Raw genomic sequence first — 14,171 nt, 5'->3', positions numbered from 1 at the left:
CCTGCCAGAGATGTATAACAAATCTAATCATGAGAAATGCCAGATGACCCACACAGAGGAACATTCTACAACAGAACTGACCTGTAATTGTCAAAAAGATTAAGACTGAGGAGCTGTTCCAGACCGAAGGAGAATAAAGAGACATGACAACTGAAGGCCACACCTCAGCCTGGGTCAAATCCGCGAGGGCAACTGCCCAAACCCTGATGATGACAGGGCATCAGGTCAGCAACTTACTTGCAAATAGTTCAGGGAAAGGAATTCTTTGTTACCCTCTTGCTACTTTTCTAAGTCTGATACTATCTCAAAACTAAAAATAAACAAAAATCCTCCAAGACTTCAATTACAGTTAGAATAAGATCTAGACTCTGTGGCATCTGCAAGGCCTATGGTCCTCTCCCACCGCTCTCGATCTGCCTCAGGAAGGTGTGGAGCTCTCCTGTGCCAGGAACCATGTCACTGCTCCAGCCCCTTCTCACACCTGTTGCCTCAGCTCTCTGAGCACACATTGCTTCCACAGTAATTTCTAAGCACCTACCATGTGCCAGATGCTGTTCTAGGTGCTGGGAACAAAGGAGCGAATGAAACATAACACCTGCTCTGATGGAGCATGTGTTCTGTCGGGGGGGCGGGGGGCAGACACACCACTACCACCACCGCTTCACTGTGGGAAAATGGATGTGTACAGAAAGAGAACACCTACTAAAGTCAGCTAAGGGCATTATACGCATATTTCTTTTATAATTTTTCAGCACCTAATGAAACAGAACGATGCTGTTATTCTTCCCACTTGAAAGATGGAGGAATTGAGGCAGAGAAACCACATCATCTGCCCAGGGTCCCACAACTGGCCTAGCCTTCCTCAAAACCCCTGTACAAAACAAAAACAAAGCAAAACAAAATAAAAAACAAAACCCTGTCCTTCCTCCTACTTCACCATTCTGCCTCCTCCTAGGTCACAGTGGGAACAAATGCTGGCTCTGGAGCCAATGAGGCAAAGAGGAGGAATGTATTATTTTTGAACAGACCAGGATTTTCCACAGTGACCCACAGAACTTGCAACAAAACTGAAGGCCATGGGCCAGCCTAACAGAGCAGGTGCCTACAGCCCCTCAGCAGGGCCCAGACACAGGGCCCAGCACTGTACAGACTCAGTAATTGCTGCCTGGTACCTTCCAGGGCCTTAACTTACAATTATTTTAATATATCTATTCACTATTCAATATCCAATCTCAGTTTCCAACATCTATTCAGCCTGTGAAATGGGGCTTGTTGGAAATGAAGATTTCTGCATGATGGAAGCACCCATATCAGCAGGTTCCTCATCCACAGTGCTAAACATGGGGAGCTACACTGAGGGCATTTCATGGAAGTCACTGGGGGAAAGGCTGTGTTAAGGGGTCTGTGGCTGGCCCTTGGTGAGGGTGGGTGATTTTTTTTTTGTAACGAAAAAGTTTGGTGTGCTAAGAGGTCAAAGGTCAGGATCCTATGGGGATCGGGGAGTATGACTGACAGGAAGGCTTCAGAAGGCAGGAGGAGCCAGAGTGGGATGAGGTCCGAGGAAAGTGCGTCTTGACGTGTGGCTGCAGGAAAGCATGCCTGATAGCCATTTAAGGAGGAGCAGCAGTGTGGTCTGCAGGGGCCCCATCTGAAGGCCAAGTTGCAGGGTCTGTGGAGAGGGGAGAAGGCCTGAAACAGCCATCACAAAGGGGCAGGTGTGACTGATAGGACATGATGGTGAGGGTGATGGTAAAAATACCCAGACAAGGAAGCCAGAAGGGTAAAATCAAAGGGTTCGAGTGTTTCAATCTACATTTCAGGCTGAGGCAGAAAACTTGTATTAAAGAAATCACTAAAAGTGGGGTGCCTGGGTGGCTCAGCCAGTTAAGCGTCCAACTCTTGACTCTTGATTTCAGGTCGGGTCATGATCTCAGGGTCATGAGATTGAGCCCTGCGTCAGGCTCCACGCTGGGTGTGGAGCCTGCTTAAGATTCTCTCTCCCACTCTCTCTTCCTCTGTTCCTCTCCTCTGCTCACTCACACTTAAAAAAGTCACTAGAAGTAGTAAATATTATAAGTAGCACGAGAATTTTTAGAGCTCCAAAGGTCAAAACAATCGTAATTAGATGCATTTTCATTTTGTTTTTTGGAATTACAGTTTTCATAGTTACCTTAAAAATCATTCTTTTAATATAGGGTCTCTCGGATAAGAAATCCAACATAGAAAACCCAGGGTTGAAGCGAATGGTTGCCATGCTGACCCAGTACCCTCCAGAGCTGCTGGGTCGGATGTTGTCTGGAAATCCAGGCAGGTTCTCCACGAACAGATCAGCCCCTCCCTTCATCAGGCCCGACAGGTAGAATCTGAAAAATTCACCCAAGCAAGTGGTGAGCAGAGGTCCCCGAATGTAAGGAAAACTTTTAGCCAAGCACCAAAATGGGGTCCTAATCCCAACTGATTTACAACTGTAAACACGTCCACTGTGAAGGAAGACACCAGATGGTGAAAGGGGCTCTCACCAGCCCAGGGTACAGCTAGAAACAGTAGCAGGGAGCGGGCACCCCCAGTAGGGAAAGGGACCTAGGATGTGTGGTCAGCATTAAATCAAGACTCTCCCAGACCACAACTTTCAAGCAGGCTGAGATGGAGGAGAAAGAAAAGGCACCCCTGAATTTTACTGCTTCCATTATCACACAAAGGAGAAGGTGCCCTTCCCCATCTCCGATCATGTAGCTCGACACCTCCCAGCAACCTGGGCTTGGCCACAGTGAGCTCTGGCACACCCCCAAAACTCGGCAGGGGCCGCACGCACCTTCTTATCCTCGCCATTGTCGTCTCGGCCACCAGGACAAAGTCCTCCGCGGGAGAAAGCTGCACTCCATTAGGGAACCGCAACTGGTCCAGTAAAACCTTCACTTCCTTGGTCTCCGTGTCATACTCTAGTAGGCTGTGGGGCGCCAACAGCAAACGCTCACGCGGGAGAGTCCGTGGCCCCTGCCACGTTGGAGCCTCACTCCCTTCTGAGCCTCAGGCAGGGGGCCTGCAGAAGGGGATCCACCTCATGCTGCAGTGACAAGGCCCCTGGTGGTCCTCCGCCCAGACCTGACTCCAGGCTGGCCCCTGGGGGCCTTCCCATCCAGAGCAGACCCCAGGCATCCTCTTCCAGAGAAGCCCCCAGTCAGTTCTCTCACCAAGCCAGGAGCTGGCTCAGGACCAGGGAGGGCCCCCATGGCTCCAGCCTCAAAGAAGTCCCCCTTGGGAGGGATGACCTGAAACGGAGGCCAGCCTGGGAGATGTGACCCAGAGTGCCTAGACCACATGCTCAGATCGACTGGCCTGTTTAAATTTCATTTTTTCAAAGAGAAAGAGAGAACATCTTGTTCTGTTGTGTTGCATCCATCACCCATTTCCAGAAGTCATGAAATTCTATCTCAAAAGCTGCAATATCATGCTCAGAAACACTCCAATGACTCCCACAAATAAGCTCTGCCGAAGTCACCCTGCCTGACTGATGATCTCACCGAGCAGAAGATCTGAAATGAACACTCACCGCCCATCATCCGTTCCCTCCATGACCAGAAGCAGATAATCTCGTCTCTGCCATTTGCTGCTAGAATCCGTAAAATAAATCTTCCTCCCATCCTGAGTTATTGTAAGATCATTCACAAAGGACATTTTCCTCCCCTCAATGGGTGTCTCAGAGGAGATCAGCAGTTTCACTTCACCTGAGGTAGAAGAAAGCAAAGGAGAGGGAGGAAAGGAGGGAGGAAGAGAAGACCTGTTTTCATCTAAGTACTTGTATGTCAATAATTTCAAAGTCTCAATCAGCCTACCTGATTTAAAAGGAAAAACTAAAATGAGCTTCTCCATGTTATACGCTAGTAAATTTATTCCCTCTTCCAGTAAAAAACAGTGTTTTCCTTTCTTTTAGCTGTTAGGTGATTAATGTTTTTACACTGACTTCATTAACGGCAAAATCCCTCCTCTAAGGATAAGGACCTCTTCCTTTCACCAAGACCAAATGACTTTTAAAAATCTATTAAGAATCTTAGGTGAAAGGCAACTGTCTTTTGGTTTGCTTGAGAGAAATACAAAATGTTCCATTCATCCAGTGTTAAATACGCAAACAGTGACAGTGGTAAATTTAAAAACAGGAGAATTACCATTTATGGAGTGCTAAACTGTCTCCATGTACAATCTCATTTAAACCCTCACACGATTTCACAAGGCAGGCACTACCATCAGCTCGGTTTCATGGGTGAGTAACCTGTGCACAGAGAGGCTAAGGCACCTGCACAGTCACACAGCCAGCCATCAGCAGAGGGGGCCGCCCAGAGCCCCAGCCCACCACCCCCCATGATAACAAATTCCTGCACCATACGAATTCCTCTGCTGAAGCATGTACAGGGAGAAAAATGCGGGTAGGAAGCGGACAAAGAGCAAATGCACAGACAGAGAACAAACAGGAAGACAAGATAGAGACACAGGAAAATAAACAAAGAAAGAGGAGTTCTGACATTTTGAGGAACAGACCCTGTGGCTAAAACACAAACAGGAAATTAGGGGATTGACCAAATGGGGTCATGAGTTACATGACAGCTGATATGCACAGGCAATATTTCCAGGACGATTCAATGAATAAGAAAATATTAGAGTCTCCAGTAGATTGTATTGAACAAATTCTATTAAATCCACTTATGCACATATTGTTTAAAACATTTGAAATCATCACAGAAGGAAATAAGGCATTGTTACGTACGTTTCCAGGGATTTACTTCAAATAGTCCCTTATACGCATCAGCCACAAAAAGGGTTCCATTGGGCCCCACCCGGATGCCCAGGGGCCTCCCACAAGCAGGCTCATCATCTCGGGTTTCTAGGGAAACAAACGGAGAGGAAGCAGTGGCTGGTCCCAGATTCTACCTGTGCCTCCAAGTACCTCATCCATCCCTTCCTAAATATACATCGTGCTGTTCAGAACAAAAAAGGATATGGCATTAGAAACAGACCCATCCCCCAGTATTCCAGCCCCCTCAGAACTTATAACAACTGTCTGGTGTATCCAGAGGGACCATCTGAGAATATGGATCTGAACATATGAACAGCAACTGGTATCCAAGAATTGTGTTCATATTAGCATTCTGAGACTTGAACAGTTAACTCAGAGACATCATCAGGACCCAGGCCCCAACTCTAGAATTCCCTCAGGACCTCAGTAATCGTAAGTTTAATCCCAACTGCCTGACCTGAATACTCTGCCCATCTAGGGCCTTGGCAGTTTTCCCTCCACCTGGCTTAAAGGGAGAGCTACTATTTTATTCCTCAGTTTAATACTGTACCCTTTTTAAACCTGTGGCAATGCATATTTATTGCAGGTGTGTTCACTGCCGAGCTCTATATGCAGGGATGCTTCTGTAAGCTGCTTACTGCAGAGGTGTTTACAGTAGGGGTGCTTTCTGCAGGGTGCTTTCTGCAAGGTGCTTAGTGCAGGGTGCTTTCTGTGGGGTGCTTACTGCAGGGTGCTTACTATAGGGCACTTACTATAGGGCTACTTACTGCCAAAATACGGTGGAAAAGGCAGGTTAAAAAAACAAACGTAGAGTATGATTCCATCACAAAACCAGAGTACCCATGAACAGAAAGAGATCTGAAAAGCTATGCCCTAAAATGTTAAGTTATATCTGTGAAGGCTCTGAAGTGACTTTTACTTTCTCCTTTGTACCTTTGTACAATGAAAATGCATCATTTTTACAAAAGCATTCTAGCTATTAAAAAACAATAACTACTAAGAAACCTGTGGGCTACCAGGTTTTAAACAGTGAGATTCTTCTACTCTAATTTCCCGAAACCTGAGTGACATAAAGGTGTTTTCGCTCTGAATGACACTGCTGAAATGCCTGAGCAGGAAAGGTATTTCAGCGTGCAAGTAAACCAGAGCCAACTGCTCTTCCATTGCAGCACTCTGACAATGGCTATTAATCTTCTTCAAAGTGACCTCAAGGGTGAACAAGGGCCCCTATGGAATAGCAGGGGTGCAAGGCCCATAAGGTAACTGGCAGGTGCAGGGGCACTGCCTAGTTGGCAAGCTACACCTGCACAGTGACAATCAGGTACCATGAGGTCCAGGGACCACACGGCAAATGAAGAGCTGGTGGTAGCACTCAGGTCAGGCTCTGTCTGCCAAGTGGTCGGGGCTCTTCTTCTGCAAGGATGAACCTGACTTCTAGGGAAATTAAGCTCCACACAGCCATTCAGCACCTTTTTCAATGACCACAGACATATATCAGGGGGTGCTGTCACTGACTTACTGCATGGGCCTGAACCAAACTGGGCGATGGTCTCTATTTCACCATTTTCAAGTTTTACGATCCGGCCATCTGCCGTACCAGTAAACATCACATCTGTTTAAAAAAATAAAAAGGAATAAGAGAGTTACTAGATTAGCCTAAGAACTGTGATCATGCTGCCTTCTACAACAGAGGTGGCTTGTTTGTATTTTGCATCTCTAGAAAGAAAATGACAGGTTTGAAGATGAAGAAGTGATGTCTGAGTCCTTAAAAAGTCCTTAAAGCATGCAGTGATAAAACCATGGGGTCCTGGGGCACTGGCACATGGGCTTGAACCTGACATTGGAGCAAGGGTGCAGAAGACACCAGTCAGTGAAAAAAACTGTGAGGATTTTCCACTCTCAAAAAAGCACGGACTCTCGGGCTAACGCATAGCACTCAGGGACATGTGTTCATGTTTGCCTCAGGTCGATGTCTGCTGCTGACACTGATTATACCCAACTCAAGGGGAAGAACTGCTAAGAAGTCCCTTGGGATAAAACTAAAGCACATTAAGTGCTCAGTCCATCAGCACAAGTACTACCCTCAGAACAGCACAGAGACTAGTACGGCCCCTGCACAAAGATGACACGCAAATTCGTGAAACATTCCACAAGTTTTGAATGTGTATGGGCAAACTCTAGGGCAACTACTAAAACAATTTTTTTAGAAAAAGTATAATTGATATGCTAAGCAAGAAGACAAAATGGAATCATATAAAATGGTCAATTAAAACTATAAAAGCTATACTTGTGGTGAATATAGCATAATGTATAAACTTGTCAAATCACTAAGTTGTACACCTGAAACTAACACTGTGTGTCAACTATACTAAAAAACAAAACAACACAAAATAAAAAACTATAAAAGGCAGAGAGTGAAGACAAAAATAGGAACAAAAAAACAAAGGCACAAATAGAAAACAGTAACAATTATGGTAAATATTAACCTATATCAATTATCACTTTAAACATCAATGGTCTAAATATACCATTAAAAAACAGAGACTCTCAGAGTAAATCAAAAAACATGACCCAACTACATTGTTGTCCATAGGAAACCCACTTTAAATATAAAGACACACACAGATTAAAAATAAAGGGATAGAAGAAGATATACCATGCCAACACTAATCAAAAGAAAGGGAGTAGCTATATTAATTTCAGAGCCAACTTCAGAGAAAAGAACATTATCAGAGATAAAGAAGAACATTACATATAGTAAGTGGTCAATCTTCCAAGAAGGCATAATAAGCTTTAATGTGTATGTGCCTGATAACAAATCATCAAACTCCATGAAGCAACGCTGATAGAAATGCAAGGAGAAATAGATAAATATAAGAGTTGAGGACTTAAGCATCTATCAGAAATGGACAAGTTCTAAAGACAGAAAATCAATAAGGACATAGTTGAACACAACAGCACCACTGATCAACTGGATACAACTGACATCTATCAATTGTTCAACCAAATACAGGAAAATGCACATTTTTCTCAAGCTCACATGGAACATTCTAAGCAAGACAGACCACAATCTGGGCCATAAAACATACCTTGTCAAATTTAAAAGAATAGAAATTATATATTGCTCTCAGACCACAGTGGATTTAAAATACAGATCAATACAGAAAGATGGCTGGAAAATCCTGAAATACTTAGAGATTAACACACTTCTAAATAACTCACAGGTCAAAGAAGAAATCTCAAGAGAAATTGAAGAACATTTTGAACTAAATAAAAATGAAAATACAACTTCTCAAAATCTGTGGGATGCAGTGAAAGCACTGCTTAGGGAGAAATTTATAGCATTGAATGCATATATTAGGAAAGAAGAAAGATCTAAAATCAATCATCTAAGTGCCCATCTTAGGAAAATAGAAAAAGAAGAGCAAAGTAAACCCAAGGTGAACAGAAGAAAGAAATAATAAATAAAAATTAGAGCAGATATCAATGAAATTGAAAAGAGGAATCAAAAGAGAAAAATCAACAAAACCAAAATATGGTTCTTTGAAAAGATCAATAAATGATAATCTATTAGCCAGGCTAACTAAGTTAAAAAGAAAGGAGATACAAACTACCAATATCAGAAATGAAAAACAGAACATCCCTACAGTCCCCATGACATAAAAGGATAATAAAGGAATATCATAAACAGCTCTATGTTCACAAATTTGATAACCTAGATGAAATAAACCAATATTTTGAAAAACACAATGAGCCAAAACTCACACAAGAAGAAATAGACTATTTGAATAGGCCTGTATCTATTGAAGAAATGAATCAATAACCAATAACCTTCCAAAACAGAAAAACCATAAGGCTTTCGCCAATGGGTTCAGTGATGAAGTCTACCAAACAATTAAGGAAGAAATGACACCAATTCCCTACAATCTCTTCCAGAAAATAAAAGAGGAGGGAATACTTCCTAACTTATTCTATGAAGCCAGCATTAGTCTAATGCCAAAACCAGACAGTCATTACAAAAACTATAGATCAAGATCTCTCATGAACACAAATGCAAAAATCCAGGGTGCCTGGGTGGCTCAGTTGGTTAAGCATCTGCCTTCAGCCCAGGTCATGATCCCAGGGTCCTAGAATTAATAAGTGATTATGGCAATCATGCTCCTCCCTCCTGCCTCCTTCTCCATCTCCCTCTGCTCCTCCCTGCCCTACCCCACACCCCCTGCTTGTGCTTTCTCTCTCAAATAAATAAAATCTCTTTAAAAAATTATTAAAAAAAAGAAAAACTAAATTATCAGAACAGTCTAGATGAGATAGGAAATTTGAATAGACCAATACTAAGGGAGGATATTGTATACATTGTCAAAGATTAGAAAAGGCACAAGCAAGCACAAAATAGAAATTATAGCCCAACATCATTTATGAATTTAGATACAAAAATTCCAAATAAAACATTAACAAAGTCAAAAAAAAAAAAAGAAAGAAAATACTTAGGTAATCCATAGTACCAAGAGGTTAGAGAAGAATCACATGATCATATCTACAGATGCAGAAAAGCATTTGACAAACTCCAACACCCATTCATGATAAAAACTTTCAGCAAATCAGGAATAGAAAGGCACTTGCTCAACTTGAAAATACCTACAGCTAACATCATAATTATTTGTGACAAACTTGCAAGCTGTCCCACTAAGATGAGGAACAAAAGCAAGAATGTCCCCCCCTCACCACTCCTTCACTATACTGTACTAGAAGTCCTGGCTAATGCAGTAAGAGAAGGAAATAAAAGGTATACTGATTGAGAAGGAAGAAATAAACCTTTGTTCACAGATGATATGACTGTCTATGTAGAAAATCCCAAAGAATCAACAACAACAAAAAAACTCCTAGAATTAATAAGTGATTATGGCAAGGTTTCAGGATACAAGGATAATATGCAAAAGTCAATTACTTCCCTATATACCAGCAATGAACAAGTAAAATTTAAAATTAAAAAGAGAACAGCATTTACATTAGCACCCAAAAAAATAAAATATTTAGGTCTAAATATAGCAAAATATGTACAAGATCTATATGAGAAAAACTATAAAACTCTGATGACAGAAATTAAAAAACTAAATAAATGGAAAGATATTCCAGGTTCATGGACAGGAACATTGAATATTGTGAAAAGGTCAGTTCTTCCCAACTTGATTCACAGATTCAAAGCAATCACGATCAAAATCCCAGCATTTTGTATATATCCTAAAACTGATTCTAATGTTCATATGGAGAAGCAAAAGAAGAAGAACAAAGCCAGAGGTATGACACTACTTGACTTCCAGACTTACCATAATGCTACAGTAACCAAGACATTGTGGTAATGGCAAAAAAATTAAGACAAATAGTTCCATGTAACAGAATAGAGTCCAGGAACAGACCCACATAAATTAGTCAACTGATGTTTCACAATACAATCTTACATAAAATACTGTAATATAATGAAGCAAAGATTGTATTTTCCCCAAATGGCGCTGAAACAATTGGACATCCACATGTAAAAATGAATCTAGACACAGACATTACACCCTTCCACAGCAGTTAACTCAAAATAGACCATAGACCTGAATATAAAACACAAAAGCATAAACTCCTAGAGGAGAACATAAGAAAATGTAGGTGACTTTGGGTGTGGTGATGACTTTTTAGATACAACAATAAAGGCATAATTGATGAACAAATAACTGTTAAGTTGGACTTCATTAAAATAAACTTCTGCTCTGTGAAAGACACTGTCAAGAGAATTAGAAAACAAGCAAATGAACCCAATTTTTAAAATGGCCAAAAGCCTTAGATACCTCACCACAGAAGATAGGCAAATAGAAAATAAGCATATGAAAAGATGCTCAACATTTTATGTCCATTAGGGAATTGCAAATTTAAACAATGAAATACCACTACACATCTCTTATAATGGCCAAAAATCTAAAACACGGAGAACACCAAATGTTGATGAAGACGTAGAGCAAAAGGAACTCTCATTCATTGCTGGTCAGAATGCAAAATGGTGCAGCCATTTTGGAACACAGTCTGACGGTTTCTTACAAAACTAAATATATTCTTACAATCCAGCAACTGTGTTCCTTGGTATTTACCCAAATGAGTAGAAAACTAAGTCCACACAAAAACCTGCATGTGGATGTGTATAGCAGCCTTATTCACAATTGCCAAAATTTGGAAGTAACCAAGATGTCCTTCAGTAGGTAAATGGATTAACTGGTACATTCACACATGGAATATTACCCATCAACAAAAAGGAATGAGCTATGAAGCCATGAAAAGACATGTAGGAACCGTAAGTGCGTATTACTAAAGGAAGGAATACAATCTGAAAAGGCTACACGCTACGTGCTACATGATTCCAGGACATTCTGGAAAAGGCAAAACTATGGAGACAGTAGAAAGATCAGTGCTGCCACAGGTTGCAGGGTGGGTAGGGATAAACAGGTGGAGCACAGAGGATTTGGGGGGGATTTTTAGGGCAGTGAAACTACTCTGTATGATATGATAATGGTGGATACACATCATTCATACATTTGTCCAAACCTACAGAATATACAATACCAAGAGTAAGCCCTAAGGTAAACCATGGCCTCCAGTCATAATGACATGTCAAGGTAGGTTCATCTACCATGTTCCACTCCGGTGCTGGGTACTGATAATAGAAGAGGCTGTGTATATGTGCTGGGGGGGGGGGGGGCAGTGTATATGATAAATCTCTGTTCCTTCCCCTCGATTTTGCTATGAATCTAAAATGTTCTAAGAATCGTGGAATACTACATCAAAAACTAATGATGTACTGTGGCTAATTGAACATAATAAAAAAAAGCTGTAAGAAATAAATTTTATTTAAAAAAATTAAAGTATGTTAATTGCTGATTACTCTCCCCTGCGCCCTCCTGAGGCCAGTGCCTCCAGCCCCCAGGACAACTTCCAAATGAAGCTGGGAAGCAGCGGCTCCCTGGAGGCCTCCCTGTGGTTCACACCTGCAGGGGGGTAACGGACCCCCACTGTGCCTAACCAGAAATGTCACAGAGAGAACCACCAACTCCTTTAAGAGAAAAAGGCAAACACCGGTGCCACGGAGCAATGAGGTGTCAGCCCAAGAGGAAAAGGGAGGGGACAAGAGAAATATTCTCTTTGAAAGATTACAGAAAAGATGACTTAACTCCTAGGAGTTCCAGTTTTAAATATCAATTTTGATTTTTCACCAAAAAAACAAAATTTGTTACATTAATAAATGTCAATGTCTTTTGAAGAGAAACTCGAGGTTCTACCATGAAAGGCCTATTGCTCTTACAAATTTGACTGCCAGCCAAACAAACCAACAGTTGAAGAAATGCACCAGATCTGGGTCCCACATCCAACAGCAGGGGAAAGAGAAGCGGTCGGTGCTACTGGGGGACCACCCCGCCCTGCCCATAGCAAAGCAGCACACGGGAGGCAGGAATCTACACTGCTCCACGGAAGCACACCACACGCAGAATGAAGGCGGCCTGCCACAGGAAGCTGCTCAGAAATCCTCACGCCATTTTCAGCTCTTCAGCTGCTCATTAACTGTGTCTTTTGATTCCTGAGCTTAATCTTCCTTCTCAAAGGCAGAAAATGCCCAGTGGCTAGAGACTCAAGAATTAGAACCAGACCCATGTCTAGTTCTTAGGTTTGGGCAAGTCTGAAGCAGATAGTTAAGTTACTCTTAAACATACCCACCAAAGTCAGCTTCAAACAAAACAAACAAAAAACAACAGTGGAAATACTGAGAATCATTTGTATTCTTTTTTTTTTTTTAAGATTTTATTTAGTTGAGAGTGAGCAAGCATGAGCAGGGGGAGCAGCAGATAGAGAGAGAGAAAGGGAGAAGCAGACTCTCCACTGAGCAGGGATCCCCACGCGGGGCTCAATCCCAGGCCCCTGGGATCATGACCTGAGCCGAAGGCAGACACCCAACCCCCAACCGACTGAGCCACCCAGGTGCCCCTCATTTGTATTCTTTTCAAAAATGGAATCTAGGCAAGGACAAACTGAATGAAGAAACAAATGTCCTATCAAGTAATACCTACCTTTGATAAATAAGCTAAACATCAGTATATTTTTCCTTTTTCCTTTCAATTTAATGGGCCCAACACTTTGACAGAATAAAGTGCTCCACACACATGAACTCAAAACCACCCAGCACTGAAATGACCTGTAACTCAGAGAGCTAAGGGGTCATGTCTGCAGCTGAGGAGGACAGCCAGGGCCCACCACCCAGGAGGAGCAGGGTGCATCAAGGCTGCTCTGGCAGAATCCCCCCTCAGGGAGCCTTGAAGTTCCAGGGCTTTACTCACCCCCAATATTTGCTATGGACTCTGGCCCAATAAGTTGATTTTCAAACAACCTTTCCGCCTGTTGTAACTTCGTATTTGGTTGCAGAACGCCAAGCAAGAGAGGGGGTTCTTTGAAGCTGTAAAATAATGCAATTATAGGGATTGGTCTATAAGAAATACATGAAGAAAGTGTTTACTGAGGACCTTCATGCATAACTCCCCATTCTTTGATAAAGAGGGCATGTTGCAACAACATCCTTAGTTGCCAAAAACACAAAGGTTAAAGAAAACACCATTCTAGGGTATCAGAAAAGATCATAGTATAAAAAAAAATTAAAATATGATTATGGCTAATGCAAGAACTTTGTTAATCACCTGAGAGCATCTGGGGCCTCCACTTACCTGAGCTCCAGTCACAGTCCAATGCCCTTGGGACAGGATAGACCTCCTCCCACCCTCTGATTCACACGCCCCGGCATTTATTTTCCCAGTGCCTGCCCAGTCATTAAAATCCAATTGAGACAGAGGGGAGTAGTGCTGACATTTCACAGCTGATAGCCTTGCTTCCTACTTCACAGAGAAGACAGAAGGAATGAGAGGAGTTTGTCCTGGGGCTGGCACCACCAGTCCATCACCCAACACAGGTGCACCCTGCCTCCCACCTGTCCCTCTCAGGGCCCAGCCTGGTCTCTCTCTATCCAGCTTCCACTGGGCCCTGGACCCTTCCCCCTAACAACAGACTCAGCTCCAGGGATCTTCCCTCTCTGCTGGTCCTTCACAGCCTTCAAATCCTGCTGGTGGCACCCTCAGAAGACATACATGGTCGAAGCTCTTCTCCCCATGTCCTCAGCTACCACCCTGGTCCAGGCCACCATCTTCTGGCCCCCACTTCCTCCCTTGTTCCCTACAGTGTATACCCTCAACCCAGCACCGTGCACCTTGTGAAATACAGTCAGATCACAGTGTTTGGTTCTCACAGCCCTGCAACGGCCCCATCTCAGCCAGAGCCTATGGCCTTGAGGGGCACCCTTTCCCCTGCA

The 14,171-nt window shown here is 42.8% G+C and overlaps 1 protein-coding gene and 1 non-coding gene across 5 annotated transcripts in view; one reads left to right on the top strand and one right to left on the bottom strand.

Moving 5' to 3' along the window:
* The window catches only part of APMAP (adipocyte plasma membrane associated protein), a 34,099-nt gene that overhangs the window by 5,486 nt on the left and 14,442 nt on the right, over positions 1 to 14,171 (bottom strand). For 2 of the 4 annotated variants that reach the window (XM_028123713.2, XM_028123715.2), the window contains 6 exons: positions 13,153 to 13,268; positions 6,309 to 6,401; positions 4,760 to 4,876; positions 3,551 to 3,725; positions 2,813 to 2,947; positions 2,171 to 2,363 (listed from right to left, as the gene is read on the bottom strand). In XM_028123713.2, coding sequence (XP_027979514.1) covers positions 2,171 to 2,363; positions 2,813 to 2,947; positions 3,551 to 3,725; positions 4,760 to 4,876; positions 6,309 to 6,401; positions 13,153 to 13,268 — 829 coding nt within the window. The remainder of the gene's footprint in view (positions 1 to 2,170; positions 2,364 to 2,812; positions 2,948 to 3,550; positions 3,726 to 4,759; positions 4,877 to 6,308; positions 6,402 to 13,152; positions 13,269 to 14,171) is intronic. The other 2 variants (XM_028123714.2, XM_028123716.2) reach the window with 2 other exon arrangements.
* LOC114224555 (U6 spliceosomal RNA) lies at positions 6,843 to 6,946 on the top strand. Its single transcript, XR_003612397.1, has one exon. It is a non-coding gene; the product is annotated as a U6 spliceosomal RNA (small nuclear RNA).

Source organism: Eumetopias jubatus, unplaced genomic scaffold, assembly GCF_037043125.1.
Source record: "Eumetopias jubatus isolate StellerSeaLion01/CBP00866 unplaced genomic scaffold, mEumJub1_p1.0 scaffold_9, whole genome shotgun sequence".
NCBI lineage: Eukaryota > Metazoa > Chordata > Mammalia > Carnivora > Otariidae > Eumetopias > Eumetopias jubatus.
This window is presented reverse-complemented; position numbering and strand designations above follow the sequence as displayed.